Genomic DNA, 27,630 nt, shown 5'->3' on the forward strand with positions numbered 1-27,630 from the left:
AATTGTAGAAACATCTCAAGGATGATCAGTGGAAACAGGATGCACCTGAGCTTAATTTTGAGTGTCATGGCAAAGGTTGTGAATACTTGTGATTTTACATGTGTACATTGTACATGAGATTTTATTGGTTTTCATTTATTTATTTATTTTTTGTATAATTTTGCAAAGATTAAAAAAAAAAACTTATTTTACGTTGTCATTATAGAAAAAGTAAAGCGCTGTGAATACTTTCCGGATGCACTGTAGACACAGAAAAACACAGACAACAGACAGAGGACAGACTCACTCACTATAATCAGAAACAGCCCCATCAAAAAAAAAAAAAAAAAAAAAAAAAACGTCTTCCGGTTGCTTGTAGCGAACTTCCGCTAAACTTCCGCTGACTTTTGTTGACAGTTAGCTTGCTTGCTCGCCAAAACACTTTACGCGTAAACATTTCATTCTCCCGTATTTACCTATTTAGTGTTTATCATGTTTAGTGTATCTAGTTCTCTCTAGATACATCTATCCTGTTTCAGTATTAGCACTCGCTTTCTAGAATGCTAGCTTGCTATTTAGCGCTAGCTAGTCATATTAGCATGGGCTGAATCCCGAATGGCTTTGTGCTCCCTTTTGGAGTGCACTACATGAAGCATGATAGGTTCACTTTTGCTTTCGATATAGTGCACTTCGTGTTGTACAGAGGACGAATTTGAGATTCACAGCCAGGCAATAGAGGCAGTTGTGTGTATGTGAGTGTGTGTGGATGTCAAGTGAGTATGAGCAGCCGGGGTTTGTTATGCTTTTACTGGTTATGAATAACGTCTGCGCCATGGACACTGAAGGGATCGTGATCCGGATAAAGACCCCAATGGGGGACATGGACTCATCGGTGGACTGTCCATCACTTTTGAGCTTCAACGACTTGCTGGTAAAGTCGCTCGCAGTTCCTCCTCGTCAAAAGCTGCATGATTTCAACCTCCATCTGATGTATGACAATGAGAGACATTGTCCTGATGGTCTTGTCCTGTCCTGTCTTGTCTTGTGCTTTGCAGATCGCAATCAGAGACGTGATGCCAGAAGCGACCGTCACAGCTTTCGAATGTGAGATATTTCTATGCACAACAAATATTTCTATCGTCTACAGATCCGTCAACACAAATGTGATCTCCAATACTGTCAGCTGTACCTTCAAAGACTGTACGCAGAAGCATACAAGGTTCAGTTAAGCATTTTAGACTAGACATTTAACTAAAATAGGCCACATCCTGAGAGCTGGACAAACTGAACCAAAAAGTACAAGGGTAATCCTGATCCTCACCAAATCCTAAACTACACATGCATTTTAGTTAAAGTAGAGATCCACTCCGTAAAATGTTTCTTCGGCAAAAGTGCTCACTTTAAACTTTTATTTGTGTAAACAAAAGTATTTGCTTTTAAACGTACTTAAGTATCCAAAGTACTCTGATTTATTATGGCTATACTTTTCCTATTATCATTGTTGTCAAAAACTCTTTACTTAATCAACTCAGTTTATGTGAAAAGACTCTGTTACTTTGTTAGTTTTAAAATCATAATATTTCAATGATACTAATGAGTCAAACACTGATTGATATCCATTCAAATAATCATGATCCCAAAACCAACTACTTCAAATAAAATCAGAAAATGAGACCACGGGTGTTGTGGCGAGTTCGAGTAAGGAATTTCTTCCATCATTTCTTCCTCTCGAAATGTTCTGCTTGCTGTTGAACTGATGCTGAAATGGATGTGGGTGATAAGTAGATACACCAAGCGTCAATCAAAACCGGTTCAAAACAAAGCGTGCGTTTGACCTGATTGGTGGATCGCTGCGTGTTTCAGCAGTTAATTTTCATCCGCTCATATATAAAAAGGAACGACTGAATTGGGGTTGAGTAAAATATAGTTGAGTAAAAAGTAAAATATTTGACTTTGAAATGTACTGAAGTTAAAGTAAACGTATAGATACATGAAAAAGCTACTTAAGTACAGAAATGAATTACATTTACTTTGACATTGTATTTGGTTTTACTCCAAAATTACTATTAAGGTGAAAATTCGCCAGACCTGTAATCCAATCTTGGAAATGCTGTAAAAAAGACTTTTCTTGTGCCTGTAATGTTTAAATAGTGGAAACCTACGAAGTTCAACTATATTGTCAGGATGACGAATTGTTAACATGAGGATTGTAGCGGCGTATGAGAGACTATTTTGTGTTACGAGAGCATTGTGGTATCACAATGTACATACATATATAAGGAAACAAGTGTGAATTGTGCATGTAGATACATTTTACTTACTAGTTTGATTGTATAACAAAGAAAGGCTATACCACGGGCGAGTACACTTATCCTTGTGCTAGGAAGTGGCTAGCGGCTAACGCTAGCACTATGGATTTTTCTTGCGTTTTATGTCCAGCTTCAAGAATTTCACTCAAAAGGTGAAAATCCTGACAATTCCACACATCGAGGGAGTGAATAAATGAAGGATGGAAGGAATGAAGATATTTGTTACAGTATGCTGAAATAAATAGAACAGTGAAGTAGATCATATCTTTAGAAAATTTTATATCAAATGTAAAACACACTTTATATACACACCTTTTATACCTCTAACAAATATAAACTATGCAATTTTTCCATTTATATAATTTGAGTCAAATTAAATTTATGCCAATTTAATTGACTACTTAGTTTAATCAAAATAATACAATTGTATTAATTCAATTTATTTTATCCTTATAAAGTTTTATAAAATAAAATAATGTTTTATAATATATATATATATATATATATATATATAATATATATATATATATATATAACCAAATATATATATATATATATATTATGTATATTATATTAATATATATATATATATATATATATATATATATATATATATATATATATATATATATATATATAAATTAATTAATTAATTAGTTTGACCCCAGTTCATTGGATATTTACTTGTTCCCTGTACCCACATTTTAATCCAATGTAATATTGATATATTCTTATATCACACATCTTTATTAGGTTAATTACTATATTTCTCCACCTCCCGATGCATCCATACATTCTGACACTTTTGCGCATATAATGTGAATATAAGGTGATATTCATGTAACATTACCACGTGAGCAGAAGTCGAATTACTTATGCTGTAAATGTGGAAAAATGCCTACCTTTTGTTTTGTTTTTAATATGTGTATGAACCCTGCGGTTATCTGTTTTAGACGAGGATGAGGTTGGTGACAGGATCACTGTTCGGAGTGATGAAGAACTAAAGGCTATGTTGTCCTACGTGAGTATCATTTCAGCTTTTTGTTATCAGATGCATTGTCAATTATATTTTCAGTCTATTGTTAAAGTGGATTGCAAATTGGTGTTTGAGAAATCTGCCATGTCTTCTAAAAGAATTCACCACAGTCTATTGAGTTAGAAAGTGTGGATTCTAATGATTTGGGTATTTTTTTTTTTCCTTTCCACTATTTAAAGTAATTGATAAAACAAATCAAAATAGTCTTGGGCTGACTAAGCTATTTGTAATTAATAAACATGGTCTGTACTGCATCTATAAAAATGATCAGTCTTTATAAGAATAAAGTTTTTGCTTTTACCAGAATGAGGTTGTGTGCCGGCTAAATGATGCTTTCAGCAGGAAAAAAAAAAAGATTTATATGAAAACCAAAATATGTTTCTTTATCTCAAAGTATTTATGTTCCAAAAGAATTATAATTACTGACCTCAGACTATTGCGTGAACCTCTGCCGGTTTCAATCGAACTATTTAGTCCTGGGAGTGTTTTTGTTAGAAAGGAAAAGCTATTAAAATCTCTTATTGTACATCTATTCACCCTTGGGCAAAATCGTCTCATTACATGGCAGATTGGCAGGGATAACAAGTAGCTGTGTTTTCTTATCTCTTTATCTTCATCTTGCCCCTTTCTTCGATGGTAACAATTGATGTATCCATGGCAACCCGTGACCCCTGGCAGGCTCGTGTGCCAGCATGGCATTAAGCATGCACGATGGAGCAAAGCGTCAAATTACATTTCTGTTTCTTCGAGGCGTGGAGTCAGAAACGAGCCCTGAGCCCTGTTGCTAAATAATAGTGCTGCCTATTAATTGGAGATTTTATTTATTTTTTAAGCAAACGTTTTATTACTCATTGTGCTAACACTGGTACACTGGGATACAAAGGTCAGATCATACATACACTGCTAATAATGTTCCTCTGCTTTTAAAATCTGAAGAATGATCTTTCATGAGGAAAATGCTCTCTGTACTATATGTTATTTCGTTACTATCTTATGGCAATCTCAGCTCATATCTTATTCTCCAAGACCTGTTACTTGGTTTAATGATTTTATGAAAGCAGGCAACAAATTTACAGGTTGATTAATTTTTTTTTTTATATATATATAAAAAATAATTGCCATAATGAGTGTGGTTACCTGCCCCCTATGCTGGGACTGACAGGCAATAAAACACTCTTTCACCACTGGGACTGACAAGCAGTGAAACGCATCTTCCCCTGGACTGACAGGCAGTGAGTACACTTCGTCACTCTGACTAACAGGCAGTGAAACACACCTTCACTGCGACTGTCAGGCAGTAAGGTCACTTTTTCAATGGAACTGACAATCAGTGAGGACATACCTCCTTCACTGGTACTGACAGGCAGTAAAACATGTCTCGTTTCCTGGGACTGACAGGCAGTGAAATATGCCTCCTTTCCTAACACTGACAGGTGATGAGGTATCTTCTCCTTTACTGGGACTGACGGGCAGTGAAACATGCCTCTTTCCCTGGACTGACGGGCAGGTAAATGTGCCTCGTGCCCTGGGACTGACAGGCAGTGAAATATGCCTCCTTTCCTGGGACTGACAGGCAGTGAAACATGCCTCCTTCCCTGGGACTAACAGGCAGTGAAACATGCCTCCTTCCCTGGGACTGACAGGCAGTGAGTACACTTCTCCTTTACTGGGACTGACAGGCAGTGAAACATGCCTCCTTCCCTGGGACTGACAGGCAGTGAAACATGCCTCCTTCCCTGGGACTGACAGGCAGTGAAACATGCCTCCTTCCCTGGGACTGACAGGCAGTGAAACATGCCTCTTTCCCTGGGACTGACGGGCAGTGAGGACACTTCTCCTTCACTGGGACTGCTAGGCAGTGAGGACACTTCTCCTTCACTGGGACTGACAGGCAGTGAAACATGCCTCCTTCCCTGGGACTGACAGGCAGTGAAACATGCCTCCTTCCCTGGGACTGACAGGCAGTGAAACATGCCTCCTTCCCTGGGACTGACGGGCAGTAAGGACACTTCTCCTTCACCAGGACTGCTAGGCAGTGAGGACACTTCTCCTTTACTGGGACTGACAAGCAGTGAAACATGCCTCTTTCCCTCGGCTGACAGGCAGTGAGGACGCTTCTCCTTCACCAGGACTGCTAGGCAGTGAGGACACTTCTCTTTCACTGGGACTGACAAGCAGTGAAACATGCTTCGTTCCCTGGGACTGACGGGCAGTGAAACATGCCTCCTTCCCTAGAACTGACAGGCTGTGAAGCACGCCTCCTTCCCTGGAACTGACAGGCTGTGAAACACACCTTCTTTCCAAAGACTGACAGGCAGAGAGTACACTTCTTCTTCCCTGGGACTGATAGGAAGTGAAATATGGCTCCTTTTTTGGGACTGACAGGCATAAAGGCCAAATCTCCTTAATTGAACTCCTCATTGAGATTATCCATTTGTTAAAAAAGACTGACAGGTTTGGAGACCACATTCTCCACATTCTTACACAGGTTATGGCACAAAGATTATGGCCTCTGTATTTTATTGGATTAAATTTTGTGCTAATGGATTTACAGAGGTACACATTATTAATTTGCTGAAATAATTAAATATAACGAAATGAACAAAAACATGCATTTATGTTTATTTTAATCAGATAGAACAGAATGTACTGGACTTTGAGGTGGTGAAATCTTTTGTCCTTTTTGTACTTAGTGTAGTGTTTTTCATGTTTTCCCTCTGAGCCAATATTAAATATATTCCCCAATACTTACTGTTCACATTGCGGATGTTGGGAGTAATGACTTGTGAATGTTTCTCTCTGAAGTGCAGCAGAAACTAAATGAACTATCAACTTTTATTATATATTATTCAGTACTTAAAGATCCGCCTCATTAGAAGTATGCCCCCCTCTGCGCAGAGGAATCTTTCAAAATCCACTTTCAGCTGGTGTTGTCTTTTACCCTCTTTTAGCTCACAGTCACTACACTAGCCACAGGCTCAATAATCAATATTGCAATTTGTTGCAGGTGGATTTATTTATCGATTGATTTATATATTTATATATTATTTAGCTTTACACCAGTACCTGATTAGCCTCACCAACAGATTGCATTTTTTTATGCGAATCATGCTACATCACAGATGTCTAGTTGGAACCTTAAACCACAAACGAAGCAGAGCGAAGTCATTGTGAAAGCTTGGGGTTTTTTTCTTCCGTTTTCTGATTTTGTGCTTTTTTTTTTAGGAGGAAGACTTGAATGGAAGGAAGTGAAAGTGTACAGGGAATGCAAAACACATACGTCACAGGTTTAATGCAATGTATAGAAATTTAACGTGCGCGATCGGTTCGTTCGCGGCCGAGCACGGCGGTTCTTTTGCCTACGCGGCTGTTTGGTCTCCACTGAGACGTGTGTGTATGAATTGCTTTGATGTTATTAATTCCAGATGAAGGGACATCTATTATGTTGAACTAGTAGGAGTTGAGAGGCGACTGCCTTGAAGGCTACGTAGGCAAGAAATTTCTTCCCGACTCCATTGTCCTTCAGAAGGTTTGTGATCGAGAATGCTGAAGGGTTTTTGGAAGGTGAACTCTCGTTGGGTTTTTAAGTCTGTCTGTCTGTCTGTCTGTCTATCTGTCTATCTGTCTATCTGTCTATCTGTCTATCTATCTATCTATCTATCTATCTATCTATCTATCTATCTATCTATCTATCTATCTATCTATCTATCTATCGCCTTGCATTTAGTCTCAAGCTTTCAGTGTATACTATAAACATGCCCCATCGCACACACTTCTGTTCTCCTCCAGTCTCAGTTCACTAATTGACAAGCGCTCTATTCCGGTTGTGTTAATGACGATGTGGTGCCAGCAGGAGACCGGTCTGGTCCTGAGTGTCCCCTCTGGCACTCAGCGTTCAGCCTCTGATCAAAATGCCTTTAGTTATTGTCCAACAATGGGGGATTTCTTTTAATACACTGCTACAGATTAGTTGGTAATTGTGCCCCTAATCAATAAAGAAGTGAAGTGGAAAATTAAAGGTGTAAGTGTCTGAACACACATACACTTTTTTAAATTTTTTTTTTCCTTTTCAGAAAAAGCACATCGCCCGAGGCGATGTCGAGAACGAGAGAGCGTTATGGAAGTGTAGGGAGGAGAGAGAGGCAGTTGTGAGGTGACGGTGATAAATAGGGCATTTAATAGAACAGCTGCAGCAGCTCTGCTTCTACAACATGCCTTCATGTACACTTATGTATTTATCACACGCACACACAGAGGAGAAGGAAAGAAATGCACTACCGGCTCTGACTGCTTTGCATAAAGCATTGCGAGGAAAACCGCAGAGACAGATTTGCTGTCCAGACCCTGTTCTACTTCTCACCAGTCGCGGTTCAGTCCTGTTTAGGATTGATAAAGAGATGTAACAGTGATCATATTTAGCAGGATCGTCATTACAAGGTGTCAAACTAAACACCAATGGGCTGTGCTCATATAGGAAAGTAATAAATAATGCGGTGTGTTTGTGTAATAAATGCAGAATTAATGAAATTACTGTTACAATGAAATTGTATTGTATTGTTAAACCAAATTATATAATAATTATGGGGGTTGGGGGCACAAAACATGACAATAGGCCAGCTTTGATACTGTAAAAAAAATGACAAATGTGTAAAATCTTATAAAATAATTGCAATCAATTCTGCATTTTTTTGCACCTTAGTTTATAGCTGCCATATGCAATGACCACAAAGTTTTTTAAATCTAAAATTGGCTATAAAAATGGCTAGTCATAAAATAGATTTGGGTTGACTTCCTGTCTTGATATACAGATGTTCCCAGAGTTACAATGGCACGACTTAGTATTTTTCATTCTTACGACGACGATAGCAATACGACACAAATAAAATATTACAAATATTGTGAAAAATGTTTTTTGTTCCAACCCTCAACCCGCGAACCGGCGCTCATCAACTACAGTTTCCAAAATCAGTCATTCCTTTTTTATTTATGAGTGGATAATAACTTAACTGGTCAATCAGGCAGCAAGTTACCAATGTACAGTTCAGCATCAGTTCAACAGCAAGCAGAACATTTTGAGAGGAATAAATGATGGAAGAAACTTCTGACTCAACACCCGTGGCCATATTTGTGCAGGTATTTTTTTTTATTTCTTTAGAAGTAAGTAGTTGGCTTGATAAGAGTAAAAGAGATAATAGGAACATTATAGCCATAATAAATCATAGTACTTTGGATACTTAAGTACATTTGTAGTTTACTCAAGTAAGGGACACTTTCACTGAAGTAATATTTTACCAAGTGTATCTCTACTTTAACTTAATTACATGGTTTGTATACTTCGTCCACCACTGCTAGATAACTGGGTCTCTAATAGGACAGAGCTTCTGAGGTCTTCCCAGTATGTAATGATTAGTGAAGAAACTCCAGGCACACACGTCTGGCCATACACACACACACACGTCTGGCCATACAAACACACACGTCTGGCCATACAAACACACACGTCTGGCCATACAAACACACACGTCTGGCCATACAAACAATGTAAAAATAATTTACATATGTTTTTATGGTCAAATAATTAAACCTCACACCTCCAAAATTCTGACAATATCATACTACTTGTACAAAATTTTCTGCACAATTGTCCTTGACCTATTTGGTGGTTGTCGGTCTTTCTCAGCGTATCTTCAACCCCTCTTGCAGTCATTCATTGTCTTCTTGGTTTTCTCCTTCTCACTGCTCCATTCCTTATTTTTTCCATATTCACTACCCATGACGTACTCCCCCCCCCCCACTCCTCCCCAGCTCCTTAGTCCTCAGACATTTATTTCCATTTCCAATTTTTTTTCTCGCAAGGAGCACTACCTCTTTTAAACCATTGCTTGAGGTCTTTGAGAGGTCTTCGATTCTTGTTCCCAAGACATCTGAAAATAGGCCGTTAAGTTCTGTCGAGTACTGACTACATAGCAGTAACCTGTTGTGTTCCTGCAGAGCTCATTTTGTACAAAATGTATTTTCAAACCCAAATGTCTTGATTAAGTCTGTTTAAGATTAGGGGGTCCATAAGGACTAAGCTGGGGAAAATACCCCAGTGCTCTACTGTTACAGAAATCCACTCACCTGTTACACATGGGTTCCTGTAACATTGTAACGTTACTTATATTTTACAATATATTTTACACTCTTGCTTCTTAAGTATTTGGTCATATCAGCCGATTGTGCCACCTTTTATAGTCATCCCAGAAATGTCTTTTGTGTTGACATGTAATCTTGTATAAAAAAAATTTTTAATATATGGTGTCAAATTACTGGGTTGATTTTTAAACTCATTCACTCGCTCACACACAAACACACAGCCATCCTTCCCCTGGCCATGTCCATCTGGATTTGTGGTTGCAGGAGGTTGATTGCATGTGATCGAGGCCTGTGTCTGGGCACAAAGGTCTCGTGCTCGACGGAGAGGCGGGGCGAGGCGGGCGTCTCAGAGCCAGATGGTTCCATTAACATAAGCATCAATTGAAATGTCCTTTTGGCAGAAGGCAATGTGTTTGTGTGCGAAAATCTAAACGTATCGTGTCATACTTTCCGTATGATTCGTATGCACTGATTCTCTTCAGGCACATCAGGACTAATATTAAAGTAATGAACAATTACAGTGGAAGGTGTTTAATGTATATTTAAAGATTGAAGTTAGGATTTTCTACTATCTTAAATGACAATAATATTTAAGTCCACCAAGATGTTTGAAAAGCCCAAAGAATATAATTACTCCAAGCTCAAATCCAAGTGAGCAAAGGAATGGCTTCAGAAGAATATTATTAATGAAGAATGGAATTTAACTGGCCGAAACAAGATGTGTGGGTTAAAGTACAGTCAGCAAGATTAATGTCCTTTTTGTTTTTTTGGGTTTTTTTTTAGTTTTTTTATTTCCTAAAATGCATCTGTATTTCCACTTGAATTTTTGCTGGTTGCTAAATTATATTAAATGTGATGATTAAAATTTTTTTTTTTGTGTGTGTGGACTTTCTTTTTTTTTTTTTTTTTTTACTTTATGTAATATATGTAACATAAAAGCAGTAGACAGTTCAAAAATGAAAAATACACACACAAAAAAAAACCCCTATATGAAACAAAGAACAAACTAATAAAACTTTTGTGTGTGTGTTTATACAGTACTACAGCACAATGATGGAGCAGCGCATGAATGGACTTCTACCTGAGCCATTGCAGATCTTTCCTCGAGGTTAGTGAAGTGTGTATATGTTCATACAATTTAATTTTTATTTCTTTAATGCTTTTAACAATATAAATTTTGTCATAGCATCTTTACAGAGATTAAGCAGTCATAAAAGTATAAAAGATAAAAGTTTATCCCAAATAAACGAGTTAGTGGTTACTGTGTTGAGGAAAAACTCCATGAGATGTAAACTCCAGCATTTTGGCTTTTGAATGAAATCATGGTTCCTTGTTTTCCAGGTTAGGTGTAACATTCAGTCTTGTCTCTGCAACATGATTTAAAGTTCTGTCAGAATTCACTTGTCCAGATGATTCAATCATCTTAAATTCTATAACTTATTGATAGTTACACATTTTTATTTTCTCTTATTTACATTAGGACATATATTAAAAACACAAAGATTCATCATGGTTTAGCGATTTCCTCAGAAACGATGCATTTGTTTGATCATAAGAACACTACAGTGAGTAAACGAATTGTTAGCTAATCATTTATGTTAAGCTGGTGGATTTCTCTGCAGCCTTTTTCTTCTTTTGACACATGTACATCTTGGACATTTTGCTTATGGGTTATGGAGCTCGGTCCTCACAATGCATGACTGCATGTAAAAGCATAATTCGTCTAGTATCTTTATTTCTCTTTGTATGTACAATCGTGAGGTGACTACAGGATTCTACTCCACACTTTATTTTATAATATACAATGTATATTATGTTAGCATACCACTAATCAGGCAAAAGTATTTTTGACTTTTCCAGCCATAGTTGGTTTTTTCCTAAGCTGTTACCAAAAAATTCAGAGGCACACAATTGTCTTCGGATGGGTTACAACAAAACTTTCCTTGCAATTGAACTAGGAGATGCAAACCTGTTCCAGCATGACAATGCTGCTGTGCACGAAGCAAGCTCCATGACGATTTGGTGTACATGGATTGGAGTGGAAGATCTTGAGTGGTCTGCTCTAGAGCTCTAATCTCAACCATATTAAAGATATTTGGGATGAATTAGAACGCAGACTACACCCCAGGCCTTCTCACCTCACATCAGTACATGACTTTATTAACATCATTGTAGTTAAATGAGCACAAATCTCCTCAAGCACTCTCCAAAATCCAGTGGAACATCTTCCCAGGAGAGTAGAGGTTATTATGACAGCAAATGGGGACTCAATTTGGAATGGGATGTTTAAAAAGCACATACAGATCTTTTGGTCAGGTGTCCACCAATTTGTCATTATGTTGTTTGTATGTTCCTAATTATGAAAAGATTATTATGTAATAAAACCACTCAAGGCTAATACTCCCCCAAACAATTGTGTTCGTCCCAAGTGACCAGGCTGCTGATTTGTCCACCCTTGGAGATTGGGTTTAAAAGCATGAAATGCATTGACAGTGAAACACCAATTTATAGTTTATACAAACTCAACATAAAATTAGCCTAGAAATTCTCCAAGGCTTTAGGCAATGTATTTGTAATCATTCGTGTAATAACTTTCAGCGGTAGCTTTAAAAAGCGTTAAAAGCTTCCAATCCCTTGGACGTATTTCCCTTCAGTTTTGTTCCTAAAGTGTTGCCTATTTCATCTAAACAATCCGAATGACTTTTTTTTCAATGAGCGAATAATGTAGCAGCTCAGAAAAAAATTCCTCTTTAATTATTTTAACTTTTCCCTCAGCCCCATTTTCGGTCCGCAGTATTTCAAAATATTCCTTTATTGCATCTCTTTCTCCGGGCCTGATGTGCTTTACAATCCAGACCAATTACTTTTGCAGCCGGCAAGACTCCTGGGAACCGGAACATCCACGGCCTGAAGGTAGGCATGTCCATGATTGTTTCTGAAACGTCACGTCCTGCTGCGTACCACTTATTGAAATGTCAATTGAAGTGGAGACATTTGGGCTGTGTGTCTCCTATTTTACATTTTCATCTCCTCTTTTGCCCTCCAAGAGATTTAGAAGTGTTGAATTTCGTATTTATTATTTTTTTTTTCTGTTTCTTCATTCTCATGCCGTTCTCCATCATGCAGTCCTTTTGTCATGAAAGGGCTGCTTGCACATGTTTTTTTACCGTTGTCACCAAATCACAGTCCAGCCACTGTTTTGTACTAAATCTTTGTAATCTTCTTTCGTGTCCTTTGTTTTAATCTAAAGTTAATTGGCTTTAAACCATAGTGGAAGCTGTATACATTTAAATGATACTAATTAACAAGCCAATCACTACTTCGCCGGACTAGCCACCATGCCCCAAAGACCTCAATTAGGCTGGTTATTTTTAGTCACTTTCCTTCTCCCTCTCTCTCTCTTTTATCGCTCCCGGTTGGTGAGATGTAGATCTAAGAACAAGTAGCCTTGTTAAGCTTCCTTTACACTGACAAATCAAGCAAGTCGTGTTGGTTTGTAATTATTCTTTAATTTTCGCACCGCTGCCTCATCCTTTCCTTCTCTTTAATTTTCCTTGTCCCTGTGACCTGTGGGTTTGTTGTTGAATTTCATCGCGACTAGCCGAGGATGTTGATTTGTCTTCGTCTTCTTTTAGGTAAACACGCGCCATGGCTCATCCGGCAGCCAAAGATCCTCTCCTGCCGAATCTTTCTCCAACAACAGGTGAGCTGAAGTGTCTGTGTCTGTCTGTCTGTCTGTCTGTCTGTCTGTCTGTCTGTGTGTGTGTGTGTGTGTGTGTGTGTGTGTGTGTGTGTGTGTGTGTATGCCATCTACATGTCAAAGTAGTGTGCCATTTACTTCAGTTAATTTTCCATTTCTCTTGTTGGGCCTCAGCAAGCGACAGACCTCAAAGACGTTTGCTAAGGTTTAAATTGAACATGCGTACAAATAAAACCTAGTGAGACAGCCACTGCTTGTACAAATGAGTTCTCATTAAATGCCTCAGGGCCACGTGGTGCTTTATTGCAGCTGTTCTGACCACATCTAGATCTGCTTTATTCACTCCGACTCTAAAAAAGACTGGTTTGTGTTCTCACTCCAGTGCTCCTGGTTCAATTAGGCAGCCAGTTATCATGCTCCTTACAAGATGACTCAGGTGAGCTGTAGCAGGAAACACTATACTGATGAAGGAGAACATTGATCTACATTAATACACACCTGGGACCTGGCTTCTCCACACAGATTTAGCAGAATCACTGCAAATGATATGAAGGTGTGAGTGGGAGCTCTTTATTAAGCATCCTGTTTACATGGTGTAATGTGTCTTATGTAAAAGTCATTGAAAAGGAAGTGAAAGTGCATATTAGTGCTTACATTTGGTTTCTGCTTAACAGTTTAAAGAAATCCTCGGCAGAGCTGAAAAAGATACTGACCAATGGCCAGGTACTGAAATCATACACTTTCAAATATTTTGCTTTGATTGACAGATTTTCTTGATACCCTTATGTTTATGCAGTAAAGTTTTTTTTTTTCCTTCTCCAATGTGCTACTTCACTATAAGTGTCTTGGTGAGTTATTAATCATATACACTATATGAGTGTCTGCCCTTCCTTAATTTCATTTGAGAGGTTAAGGGACCCAGCATCACTGAGATATTGAGCTATATACCAACTATTGGCTCCTTGATTCAGGCTTAATGAATCAGCCTTAATTTGTTGGCTTTCTTGTCTTAATTCTAAGGTTTTAAATGACTTAATCCGTGTATTTTGTTCTGCTCTAGAACAAGGATTAGATGTTCTTTTGAAAATAATACATATACACACATTATTCATTGGTATAACATATATTACATTTACCCATCTTTTAATATAGCTAGCTTTTAAAGGCTGTTTTATGGAGCAACACAAGAAGTAGAGCTTTAGTTTACAACCTGAAAGTAGAAGAGTTTCAGATTCTTTCCTCAGACCCTTAACCTTTTGTCAGGCAATAAATATTTAAAAAGTGGAAAGAACAATTTATAAAAACGTTTACAAACAACAAAATATTTGAAATGCCGCGTTGGCGCAATGAACATTAAAAGTTCCATACAAATAAATACAAAATGGAAAATTCCCCCTAAAATCTCTAGATATTGTATAGGCCATTCAAGACCTTCTTACACATTCCTACTTAAAAACAAAAACCCAACTTGAAAAGCTGCTTTGAGACAATGTCTGTTGTGAAACGCGAAATACAAATAAACTTGACTTGAGTAATGGACATGAATGCTTAATTTATCAATAAAAATTATTAATACAATAAGGTTTTAACAATTTTTGTATGAAATTTGTTAGTGAAAATACAGTTTAAAATGTTATTCCTTACGTCCTGAACATTCGGTCCCGCTGTGGATTTCCACGAATTTTAAGATAATCTGAAACTTGCTGTTAGTTAAGTTCCAAACGAGAACCGTGAATTTTCCGAGCCGCAAGTTCCGAACCGTGAATCGGTTATCGGGGGTTGACTGTATATGGCTTGCAAGAGCCCGCTTTTCCGTTAAATATATTTAATTGTACTGTCTTGTTTTTAATGTCAGTCAACAACTTTTTTAAGGAGTAAGCTGTCCTAAGGACTTCTTTAGTAAGATATCATTAGAACAAAATGATCCTAATGTTTCTATCATATGTAGATGTAAAGCATATTATATAATCTCTGCTGGTATATTCTTTTTTTTCTGTTTGGTTTCATTTATTTCATGAGATTTTTATTGTAAATTTTTTTATTTGTAACTATGCAGCATTTCTCCTAATGCCATGAAGATATCCTCAGATGCTGACATGGCATTAAATTTACTGCTACTACTGTTTATTTATTATTATTTTTATTTATTTTAAATCTTTAAGTTCTGCATCGTCACAGTTATGGCGATATCCATTCCACTGCTCATTTAAATTCTTAATTGTGTTAAATGAAATAAAACCAGTAGCATGAGCAATATTTTCTTACTATTTTATTGCAAAAGGAGCACATTGTGACTGATTCAGTCAATAAAAGTGATCAGGTTAAATAGCAGAAATATTACATGGCAATATTTAATGCTGTTCTTTTATTAGATTTTTTTTAATAGGATTTTTATCATGTCCTTCAGCCGTTAAAAAATTAAATATAATTAGAACTGTCTGCTTACTGTATTCCACATGAAAGGTTTCTGTTCTAGTTGAACTATTTGGAGGAAAATGCTAAAGTAAGGAACTAAAAGTAGGGAAAATCAAAGCAAAAATTTGAACAAATTTATAATAAACCTTATTTCACTGTATCCTTTATTATCCTAACCTTATCCTTATATTAACTTCTTACTTTAATTTTGAACTTATATAATAAACCATAACTTTCCGTTATTAATAATATTCCATTTTTTTTTTTTTAAACTTAAGGATACATATAGGCCTATAGACAATCCAAGCTGCCAGTAGATGTTTTTCAAACAAATATTTTGTGTTATCTAAAAAGAATGGCAGCGCATGTGCAATCTATCAGAATACTTTGCACGAGACGTGACATTTAGATCGCTACTGACCGCTGTCCATTTGTGTGTCAATAGATTCTTATTGATTGCTTATTGAAAAGCAGTTCACGTCCTTTTTTGTCATGGCCTATTCAAGATCTTTATCTTGACTGACTCTGTATTATCTATATCGTGCTGGCCCGAGCATCTCCTCTTGCTGTAGCATCACAGCAGTGTCAATGTGGTGATGCCAGTGTCTGATAGACAATTAAGAAAACCAGGCCCCATGTGACACCTGTAACAAGCACAATCAGAGGAGCTGTGGTCTCTACTACCATACACACACACACACCACACACACCACACACACACACACACACACACACACACACACACACACACAATCAATGGACCGAAACTAGAGCTAGTGCCATATTTCCCAGTTAAAATGAGGCTTGACAGTAAGACATTAGCTTAGTTGTGGCCTCAGCTGTGTGAGGGGAAAATACTTGTTTCACACCATCAGTGGTTATTGACATGCTGTCATCACGATCAGACAATTAGATCAAATATCACTTAATGAGATGTATGCATTTATAGACTTACAGTCGCCTCCCAGGACATGAGACAATACATCGGAATTTCAGCTTTCCCAATATTAACATCTAGATTATCATGTGTTAGACATCATGGTACCTTTTGTTTAAAATCGCTCATTTCCAGAATGATCAAAAGTATTGGAAAGTGTGATAAGGGTGGCAAAATTCCAGGAATTTTTTAAACTGGAAGCTTTCCATGGGAATTAATAGAAATAAACTGGGAATTTACAAAATTCCAGGTTAGCCCATAACAGGGAACTTAAATGTAGTATAAGTAGGATAATCTTGTTGAAAACAACCAGATTTAATGCAATTTCAGTTGAATTTCTACCCTGCATATTCATTAATCGCATGCACACAGCACACTAGTATAACTAGTGTGTAACCATAATATAACACAAATGTAAAATATAATATAAAAAATGTACAGCTCAGTATTCAGGGTAATTATATAAATATTACACATTTATGTTTAAAACTTCCTTGTGCTATGTGTAAGCTATTGTGCAACAAAAAAAATCAAAGTCAGAAATGCCATTTATTTTTTATCTTTATTCGTTTGCATTTTCAGCTTGAATCAGCTTGTATTTGATAGTTTATACAAATTTCTCAACATTTCTAATGAATTCCCATAAATTCCTGTATGCAAGTTGGAATGTTTCCCAAATTCCCCAGATGAAGTTCCCATGGAATTTTTCCAGGAATCTTCCTTCTCTTTGCAACCCTACATTTGACTGACAGTTGTTTCTTGTTGCCCAGATGTGCCCTAGTTAGAATAATAGTTTAAACAGTTAATAGTTATGAATGTCCTTGAATTGTTTGAGCCTATAATGTGTTGGTAAAAAGGATAAACCAATATGAAGATCAGAGAGATATCTATGGGAGAAAAGCAGTTTGAGAAAATTGGGGTTCAGAGCCTTGCTCAAGTATTGAACATAACTACAAAAATACATTGCTAAATACATTGATTTGGAATATCCTGAAAATGGAAGAAACCACTGTTATACTAACAACCAAGCGTTGAACCAGATGTTGTCCAACCCAACTATAAACCGAAAACAATTCCTCAACTTCCATTGTGAATCCAGACATGACCAGATCGTATATATGAGATACTGTATTGGACATTACAAACTCACATGCTTTTCCCAGATCATTTAACCAGTGTATTTATCATCATTTCTTTTGTAAACCAACCTAAACCATGCTTTTTTGATCATACCATGCTTAACATGTTATCATCCAGGCATACGTTTTTTAACTGTGTCATATATAGTTAGCATTCACATTCTTCATATATAGCTTTTATTTTCCAGACATATGCCAGAAATCTGTTTTTTCGAGGAAATGGTTCACGTTTTATGTGTGTTGAAGTAGAAGGAGGTCAGTCTGTGTGTCTTGCTAGTAGAGGACAAACTTCTCCCTGTAGCCCATCGGTGTCAGCAGGGGGACAAACTGTTTTATACATGTTTTTGACAGCCTTTGTCAGAGTAAAGCAAGACAGCACAGGTAAACAAATGGTCGTTAGAGTTGCCATCTCAAACACCAACGCCCCCCCCCCCCCCCCCTTTCAACTTGTCCTTTTCTAAATTGGACAGCAAATGTTGTTATTGATCCCCACTCTGCTATTCCTCATGAAATGACCCGAGAGCCAAACCCGTTGTTTATGGCCTCCGGTTGCATTTTACCTCCCTCAAATATTTTCTGTTCCCCAGTGACATCTTTCTATTTTATGGCTGTGTGTCCTTTCTCCTTTCTGTATCTATCTTTCATTCCTCCTCTCTCTTTTTTGTAATCTTTAAGATAAATGAACAAGACATTCAGTACCAGGAGCAGCTTGGCCATGGAAACGGGGGAACCGTGTACAAGTGAGTGCTCTTCACCTCTTCTTTACCTTGAGTTTTAATTGGACTTATCGTGCACTTACCTCTTAACTGGCCATTCCAATTCATTACTGCTGAATGATAACATTTATGAATAAATCATAATCGAAGCAAAAACCATAACCACGTACAGTATTTCGCTTAGGTACGTCTTCCCTGCGCTCCACACTCACTCGATTGTCCGGTGTCCACTCAGCCTACTCAAAGCCTGTGACAGGCAGCCGGGGCTGGGATGATTATTTATTTTATAAAGTGAAGGTTGCCAAATGCGGGTAATATCGATTTTTTTTTTTTTTTTTTGCCGCTGAGGAATGAAATTGATTCAGTTTGACTCCTGTGAAGCCAGTTTCTATTACCTGCATGATCTATTGCTACCTAGCAGAAAACATTACAGGACACCTATTCACTGCTATCTGCTATCAGCTGAAATACTTTAAGATTGAGTAAATGAGAAACCTCATTTAGGGGGTTTTATGGACACTGTGGATTACATCAATATGACCATTCATTATTCATTATCTAGTCTTTGGATTGGAATAAAATATAATTACCAAAAATGTTTATTATTTAAATAATATAGCTTGGATGTAATATAGCAAGATGGGAATCATAATTTTTTTTCCCTTAAGTACATTGCAATATTTAAAGTACTTTCTTTTTATTATTATTATTATATAATGAAATGGCACTACTCACAAAGATGGTGGAAAATATTCCAGTTGGTTTCTTATTTATTTAAAGAACAGCTACAAAGAAGATCTGTCACAACAATATTGTCTAGTTCCATAAAAAAACTTTATTATATTTTTAATGCAATTGTAATTGTTATTAACGTGAGAAAAATGGTATGTCGCATCTCGATGCATAACCAATGATAAGATACAATAAAAATGCATATAAAGCAGCTACCGATGCGATGCGATTCACCCCTATTATGATGCAGTGCGATTCGATGCAATGCGGTGCAATACGATGCAATGGACAAAATAGGATGCTATGCAATTATATATGGTACAGATATTTACTTTTATATCTTTGCTTTAGACAGACAGCAAATCCTACATTTACTTAAGTGCCTTCTGACTACTAACGCATGGCAAAAGAAAAAAGATTGAAAAAAGAAAAAAAGAAAACATACGATCTTTTCCTGTTCTGTCTCCAGGAAGGTGCAGCTCTACCTCTACCATGTCAATCTGTATTCTATGTGACTCTCAGGACACTCCTCAATCTCCATAGTGTTGTGATACATAATATTCACGTGGCAGCAGCGGTGCTAAGAGAACGTGCTCGAGAAACAGTTTAGCGAAGAGAAATCAACCTACGTATAAAAACTTGGTCACAAATGATTGGTTGCCTGGTCAGAAGTGTGGTTTGTGCTTTTTGAGCATCGCATTCCACATTTAGTCTCAATTCGCTGTTATAATTCCGTCCACTAGATTTTAGTGTGTGTTCAAAATCACCCCAAAGGTGTTCAGTAGAGTTAAGATCAGAGCTCTCAAGATTTTCCCCACCAAACCATATAAACCATATCCTCATGGAGCTCGCTTTGTGCACAGGCGCATTGCCTTGCTGGAACAGTTTTGGTTTTCCAAGGTCTAGTGAACGCAAAATTTTATTATACCACATCCAAAGACATTTTTGTCTACAAAAATGGAGGCTACACAATTGTGTGCCTCCATCTTTGTGGTAACAGTTTGGGAAAGAACCACATATGACAGGAAATGTCAGGTGACCCAATACTTTCGTCCATATAGTGTATATGTAACGCGGTCTGTTTATCGCCACTGCAGTTAGGACACTGACAAGGAGATTGTGAGATCACAACACTTTGTTTATTGAACATCGGGAAGTGAAACTCCTGATACATTAGCCACAGCAGATTAAACACTGCATCTCATCTCTCTCGCTACACTCACAACTCCCGCGCAAACTTCTGATGTACTTCTTTCCCAGTACATCATTTATAACTTTAGATTTCCACTCCCTACATATATGTAAAAAATTTTTTTTACTGACGCAAATATGTAAAAAGAAAAAAGATGCATCACGATACAAATTCACATCGTTCACTTTTATGCCAATACACCGTTGCCAATCTCATCATCCCTAATGTAGAGACTGACTTGTGCTGTCGTACACTTAGACGTCTGTTCATATCTATTGTATTTACAATCGTGGTCATGTTTTGGCTGTTTATTGAATCCAAATGTAAAAGCAGTTGGTACGTGTTTCATCTGCTGACTGAAATTTGACATCATGTAATTCAGTCTTGGGAATAACAAGTCCATGTAGCTGTCTATCTACAACCACTGTCCTCGGTTAGCTACACACATAAACACTCTGTGTCTGCTATGTAAACTCACATTTCTTTTAAAAGAAATAAATAAATGTGTTCACTTAACCTGCTGAGCTTCCAGGTGCACCGTTATTATGTGTCGGGGCCTGCCTCTTGCTTACACCCACACGTTTATAAAATACAAGTCAATCCCGCTTCGCCTCCAGGGGGTTTGAAAGTGTGTTCGGAAAACAGACGAGAACAACCATACTTTGCATTTCGTCATATGTCCTAGCCGGCCTCAGTTGGTCAGCTGACCAGCCTGAAAGTCACTTAAATAGTAGCTGCTGAATAGCTTTGAGTATCTGGCAACGCAGCGATGATGTGCGAATGGCCCGTGATCCTGGCCTCGGCCTTTAAACCCCCCAATCCTGTTTACGAGCATTGGCCAGTGACGATTAGACGCAAGTACAGGGTTATCGTTCTGCAGTGTTGATCCAGTAATAGATCAATACGCACGCTGTGGTTTATTGCCCTGGTCTAGCCTGTGCCACGATCTCACCCTGGTGTGAGCTCCGCTTTATAAGACACTAAAGCTAAGTGCTCTGAATCCTCTGGACTCTCATCGATAGAAAGAGATGCCACTTCTTGATTTAACCGATCTTCACACAAATGTGCGAGAAGACCTTTTAGGAGTTCTAATTTGCTTATTAGTCTGTTTTTTTATTTATTTTTTTTTTTTTGCAGGTCGCTTTTAATGAGTCGTTACAGCCAAAATAGGTTGTAGTGGAAATGTTGTGTGAGCGTGTATGGGTTTTTTTTTTATAGTCTGTCGTTATAATAAAATGAGTTTTTTTTTTATTTATTTATTTTTTTTAAGATTTTTTCCTGCATGAATATGGAAAAACAAAGACATGATTTTAAAGCTGAGGTCTGGTTAGGCTTGTTTATATATAATAGTATATATATTCATTGTTTTAATCATGGAAGGAAAGAAAAATATAAAAATAAATACAGGTAGTTCCTAAGTTATGATGGTTTAACTTCTCACGCTAGCAATACATTTTTTTTTTTTTTTTTTTACAAATATTACAATTTTGGAATGATACGTTAGGACGATGTCAGGATGAACGCATCTTCTGCATAATGAGATGCCTTACTTTTGCCAGCGGTTGACAGAAGTCTCTGTGTTAGTATTTGGTATTTCAAAGGCATATTTTAGCTCTTGTTTCTCTACTTTATATCCGCCTCGCCGAAGCGACTCACGACATATGTACTGTAAAGTTTATTCATTACGGTACTGTTAATTGCTCTGTTTTGCAAAATTATGTCCTTTTTTTGATAAATTATTAACAAATTACAGTATACTACCCCATACTGATTGTTTTTTTAAGACTCCTGAGAAAGCCGTGCCATGTCTCGGGTAACGCTAGGGTTTTTTTTTGTTTTTGTTTTTTTTCTTTTTTTTACTGTGCAGGAGTGGCATTAGTAATGCAGCGAATAAAGAGGGAACACTTTTTATCGGTGTGTAATGAAAAACTAAAACCATGACCTCATTCTTACCTCATCATCATAACCTCTTTGCAACCCCTTCCCCCTTTCTGGCCGAGGTCAACACCTGGCCACGGGTCATCTCAGGTGAGCGATGGAGTTCGAGATGAAGAGAGTGTACGGTCTGGTGCATTCTGTAATCCAAACCTGTGTGTGTGTGTTCGCATGGCTGCCATTGAGAGGCCCATGAATAGTACATGACGGAGCTTTCATTACAGCAGGCTCTAAAGTTTAAATAACACACGGTATAGAGACACGTTTACCGCGGTCAAGAGCAGTTCCCAACTGTCGCTACGGTTATGTTACTCCGACCTCGGACCTGTCAGCTTTCAATCATTCGTCCTGTTGGTTAGCTGATAAAGGTCAAGGACAGAGTGTAGATCTAGAGCAAGCGAGCCAAAATCATTTTATAGTATGTCATCTATTAGAGATTAATTGTGCAGAGGGAAATTGTGATGTGAATTTTGTTGTGCTGTTTGAAATTAGGATATGAATATGTATTTTCGCTTTAGTATGCATAAATAATTCCAGGCACATCACTACTCATTTACTCATTTAGGGTATTTCCTTTACTCCTGGAATTTTTCCCAAATTTGGGTTAAGTCTTGCCAAATAAAATTTTTCTGCATGATGTTTCCTCACACATCAGTTTTGGACTTGGCTTGTCAGCATTTGGATACAGATGCGTGTCGTTTCCTGGAATCGGCTCGATCATAACATTTAAAAGGCACACGTCCCCAATAAACAAGTTCACGAGTGCACGCCTGAAGATGTGGTGGAGTCTTTCAAGGTAACGTCTACCCGCTCGGCGCCGACGGGTCAAGCTGGATTGAATGTCCCCGCTCTAAATGAGGCACGTTAGCCGGCCCGTCACATAGAAGTGTCATTAATTAAAGGGCCGTGGCATTTACGAGGTGTCTGGGGCAGAACCTAGATCAGCCATCTTTTCCACATTAATCACTCACATAATTGCGTGCATATGCAAGTCCGCGATAACTGCGTCAGAGGAGAAAGAAGAGACTGCGATATGTACACGCTGTCTGTACACGCTGTCCGTCACTTTGTTTTTTACTTTCGCCAGCACGCAAGCGCATCTATGCATCTTTATTTCTTATTCTTGAATTAAAATTTTTTTTTCTTTTACTTTGCATCACAGACCAGCTTCTCTAAAGACCTTTAAAGCTTTTTTCCAAAGACTGGGGTGGGACCATGATGATGTCAATGGTGTGTGTATGTGTGGGGGGTGTTTATTGTATAACTAATGAACGTATGTAATTAATGGACATTCGGTGCCACTAAGATGAGGATGGGATCACATTTGAGTCTGGTTCCTCTCAAGGTTTCTTCCTCATACCATCTCAGGGAGTTTTTCCGTGCCATAGTCGCCACTGGCTCCTTCATTAGGGATAAACGTGTAAGAAACAAACTTATAGGAACAAAATTTATACGGTCCAACGTCATATGCTCTTTCCCTCCGTAAAGGCGCAAAACAATTTATTTTGTTAAAAGCGCTATACAAATAAAGCTAATTTGAATTGAATGTATGATTTTCATTATTCGTTTATTTGCATATATAATGAAGACGGAGCTCACCATAATGCAGAATCGAAGAATAGGGAAAAACCTGCGACTGAAACAAGTCAGAAGTGCTCTTTTTTTATTAGTAGTAGTACCAATAAAACACTCCTTAAAATTCAATAACATTTCAATGAAATAAAAATGTTGAAGTTACACATGATGAATGGCCCGGTAGCATGATGGTTGTGGACACCTGCTCTAACACACACATACATATACACACACGCCTGTTAACCACAGCTTCGTATTCCTTCCCAATCCGTTTTCTACACATGTAGTGACACCATTTTTGTCATGGTAAGCCAAAGGTTGTTTATGGTTCATATCACGTACCTCATGTATTATTGATTATTGATCAGATAATTATCTGAGTATATGCGTATAAACGTGTTTAAGTTCTTGAGCTGACCATTTCATCGAGACTATCATGCATTCTAATCGTCACCATTAATGAACTGCCATTAACTCTAACCCAGTGAAATGTATATTATCCATGTGCATCCATATCAAATTTCTTTCGTATACAGGATCAACTCGTATCTGTGCACAGTTACTGTAAGCAATTGTGATCGTATTGATGAATTAAGTGTGAAACTGTGCCTGTGTTTTGTAACAGAGCGTACCATCTCCTGGGGAAGAGGGTTTTAGCAGTGAAGGTAAGAGGAGCACATGTACACTTTATCTATAAAGATGTATTTATGTTCTTGCAGCAAGGAAGGAGAAGTAGCTCAAGAGTGCGTGTATAGTTTGCCGTGTGTGTTTGTGTGTGTGTGTTTATATAGTTATTCATGTCAGATGATGATAAATGACTGTTAACCTGGTGTTAATAGTCGCATACTAATTGGAGGGCAGGAGGAGTAAATGTAGCAGTCCATCACTTGACAGCTGAAGTTAAGCTTACTGAAGCCCCTGTGACCCCACCTGTCTCCCTCTGTACTTCCCTCTATGTCTCGCTCATTCTCTCTCACTTGCTATCTATCTATCTATCTATCTATCTATCTATCTATCTATCTATCTATCTATCTATCTATCTATCTATCTATCTATCTATCTATCTATCTATCTATCTAATCATATCGCTCTCTCTCTCTTTCTTTCTTCCTTTCTCACTCTTGCTCTCTAGCTGACTTGTTCTCTGTTTTTCTTTATCTCTCTCTCTCTCTCTCTCTCTCTCTCTCTCTCTCTCTCTCTTGCTTTCTCTCTCTCTCTCGCTCGCTCTCTAGCTGACTTGTTCTGTCTTTCTTTATCTCTCTCTCTTACACTCTTCTCACTTTCTAGCTGACTTGTTCTCTGTCTTTCTTTATCTCTCTCTTTCTCTCACTCTCGCTTGCTCTCTAGATGTCTGGTTCTGTCTGTCGTCCACTTTGTCCATCTATTTCCCTGTCATCAGTCTCTCCCTGTCCTTCTTGTTCTCCTTTGCATTCTCTGCCTCTCTCTAGATGTCTGGTTCTCTCTGTTTCTTTCTGTCTGTCCAATTCTCATTCTTTTTGCCGTCCCTTTCACTACCCTTTTGTGTTTGTCTGTCTGTCATCAGTTTCTCTTTAAAGTCTCTTTATCCTTCTTGTTCTCCTTTGCGTTATTCTCTCTCTCTGCCTCTATCTCCTGTCTTCCTGCTGTGTTCCATCTCTCCTCTTTCATTGTGTACTCTGATCTTTGGCCAGTGTGTCCCAGTTCTTTGCCGTGCTGGTGAAGTGGGCACGCCTGGTTGCCGTAAACGATCTCTCTCCACTGAGGGGTAACGGCACGGCTACAGCCTTACTGCCTTACCTGTAATCAATTATTTCAATGGGAGGATGCTGATCTAACCTTAACTAAAAAAGCATTTTAGCTAATCTGAGGCTACATTACATGTGTTTTTCCACTCTGTTGAGCCAAGGAAGAGGGAGCGAGAAAGTGATCGAGTGGGAGAGAGATAGCGACCAATAGATACACTTCGGTATTGGTGTTAAACTACAGACTATTCAGCTGTGAGATTCCAAGTTTTATCACCAGAATAATAATAATACCACTCTGTTGTAGGAAACGGCTGAATATTGAAGACTGTGTATCTATTGATAAAAAAGAAACAAATGTCTTGCGTGTATTGTAGGTCATTCCTCTTGATATCACAGTGGAACTGCAGAAACAGATCATGTCTGAGCTGGAAATCCTTTACAAGGTCAGAACCATGTTTTCTTCATCATATACATTTCGATTCCTCTCCAAAAGAATTGAAATGGGACCTCTTTTTCAAAGCATAGAAACAAATACTGTAGGAATTTCAAAAATTTCTAATAAATATAATTCCATATGATCCCTTGTTTGTAATTAAAGGTGGGAGAGGTGGTCGCTTAAAACCTTCGATCCGAAGGTCATGTGTTCGAATTCCAGCCACACTTAGATGCTACTCCTGGGCCCCTGAGCAAGGCCCTTAAGCCCATAGCTGCTTAATTATTTAAATGAGTTAATTGTAAGTCACTCTGGATAAGGGCATCTGTCAAATGCCGTAAATGTAATAAATGCATCAGTCTGGAGACCCACTGATATCACAATTTTGCATTCTTTTTTGGGGAAAAACAGTATTTTTTCCCTTTTTAGGATATTCCAATGCTTGTGTAATGGTGCTGATTGATATTCCCATCAACTGAAATTAACACTTAAATTGATCGTATCTTAAAATGTAAATTAAATGTCAAACAAACACACACCCACATTTATATACATATCTGTATTACAAAAATGGGGTCTAACAAACTATTTAATTAAATTTTGTTTTTATTTAATTAATTTTAGTTTCCTTTTATTTTATTTAATTTAATCAATTTAATTTGTCAATTTAATTGATTACTGAATCAATATAATAAAAAAAGTGTATTGCATTAATTGGATTTATTTATTTTTTATAAAATATTTTTTCATAGTATTTAAACAAGCAGGCATTTTTTTTATTTAAAATTGTTCAAAAAAATGTAACTGTTCAAATGTTGATCACAAATTTAATAATAATAATTTAATAAAAAACGACAAACAACATTTTATGTTTTGCGTTTCTTCCCCCATAACCGCACCGAAATCAAACCGAAGGTTAAAAATAAAAAACGTAGGTACGTTTCGAACCATGAATTTTGTGTACCGTCAAACCCAGAGTAATGCAGGTTCTCGTCTGATGCATTGTTTCTTTGGTTTACAGTGTGACTCGCCGTACATCATAAAGTTCTACAGTGCATTCTTTGTGGAGAACCGAATATCAATATGCACTGAATTTATGGATGGTGAGTTTCATTTAATCCAAATTCAAAATGCGTGTGTGTAAATTGACGAGATGCAGTTTTTTGATTGTGCATGTTGTTTCTAAGTGAGTTCATGTGAATGGGTCTGGATTTAAATGTATTTCTGTGTGTAGGTGGGTCTCTGGATGTATACAGAAAGATTCCAGAGCATGTTTTGGGCCGGATTGCTGTGTCAGTGAGTCTCATTTTTCTGTTATTTTTACTAATATTGTTATTCTCTCAGGAAATTCAAGGCCACTGGTATCAGCACTCCTTAACTCCTTTATGCTCTGTAGTGTCTTTTTTTGTAAGTTAGTAAAGTAACCCCACGGTTATCGCTGTAAACACCCCAAAAATACTTTATTGTTTAAGCTGTAAATCATCCTCCCACACACTTTAAACATGCAGAAAAAAATATATTTTTATTAAGAAATTTCCATTAAACTCCATTAAAAACAATCCTCTATAAGTATTTTTGGTCTATCGTGCTTTCCGCGAGAGACCGGGAAAATCACCCAAACGGAATATTTATGTGGCAAAAGCAATTCCGCGATAAGCCGGGGCCGCCAGATT

At 37.5% G+C, this 27,630-nt stretch overlaps 1 protein-coding gene across 2 annotated transcripts in view; it reads left to right on the forward strand.

The window, feature by feature from the left end:
- The first annotated feature begins 335 nt into the window (after positions 1-335).
- Positions 336-27,630, forward strand: part of map2k5 (mitogen-activated protein kinase kinase 5) — a 68,382-nt gene continuing 41,087 nt past the window's right edge. Inside the window, exons 1-12 of one of the 2 annotated variants that reach the window (XM_083550030.1) lie at positions 336-910; positions 1,035-1,083; positions 3,242-3,309; positions 10,498-10,567; positions 12,332-12,372; positions 13,095-13,162; positions 13,834-13,882; positions 18,326-18,390; positions 24,426-24,465; positions 25,899-25,967; positions 26,979-27,060; positions 27,192-27,253. In XM_083550030.1, the coding sequence (XP_083406156.1) occupies positions 746-910; positions 1,035-1,083; positions 3,242-3,309; positions 10,498-10,567; positions 12,332-12,372; positions 13,095-13,162; positions 13,834-13,882; positions 18,326-18,390; positions 24,426-24,465; positions 25,899-25,967; positions 26,979-27,060; positions 27,192-27,253 (828 nt within the window). In that variant the 5' untranslated portion in view covers positions 336-745. Of the gene's footprint in view, positions 911-1,034; positions 1,084-3,241; positions 3,310-6,626; positions 6,889-10,497; positions 10,568-12,331; positions 12,373-13,094; positions 13,163-13,833; positions 13,883-18,325; positions 18,391-24,425; positions 24,466-25,898; positions 25,968-26,978; positions 27,061-27,191; positions 27,254-27,630 lie in introns of those variants that run through there. The other variant, XM_083550031.1, reaches the window with a different exon arrangement.

The sequence above is a fragment of the Silurus aristotelis genome, assembly GCF_946808225.1.
Source record: "Silurus aristotelis genome assembly, chromosome: 9".
In the NCBI taxonomy this organism is placed as follows: domain Eukaryota; kingdom Metazoa; phylum Chordata; class Actinopteri; order Siluriformes; family Siluridae; genus Silurus; species Silurus aristotelis.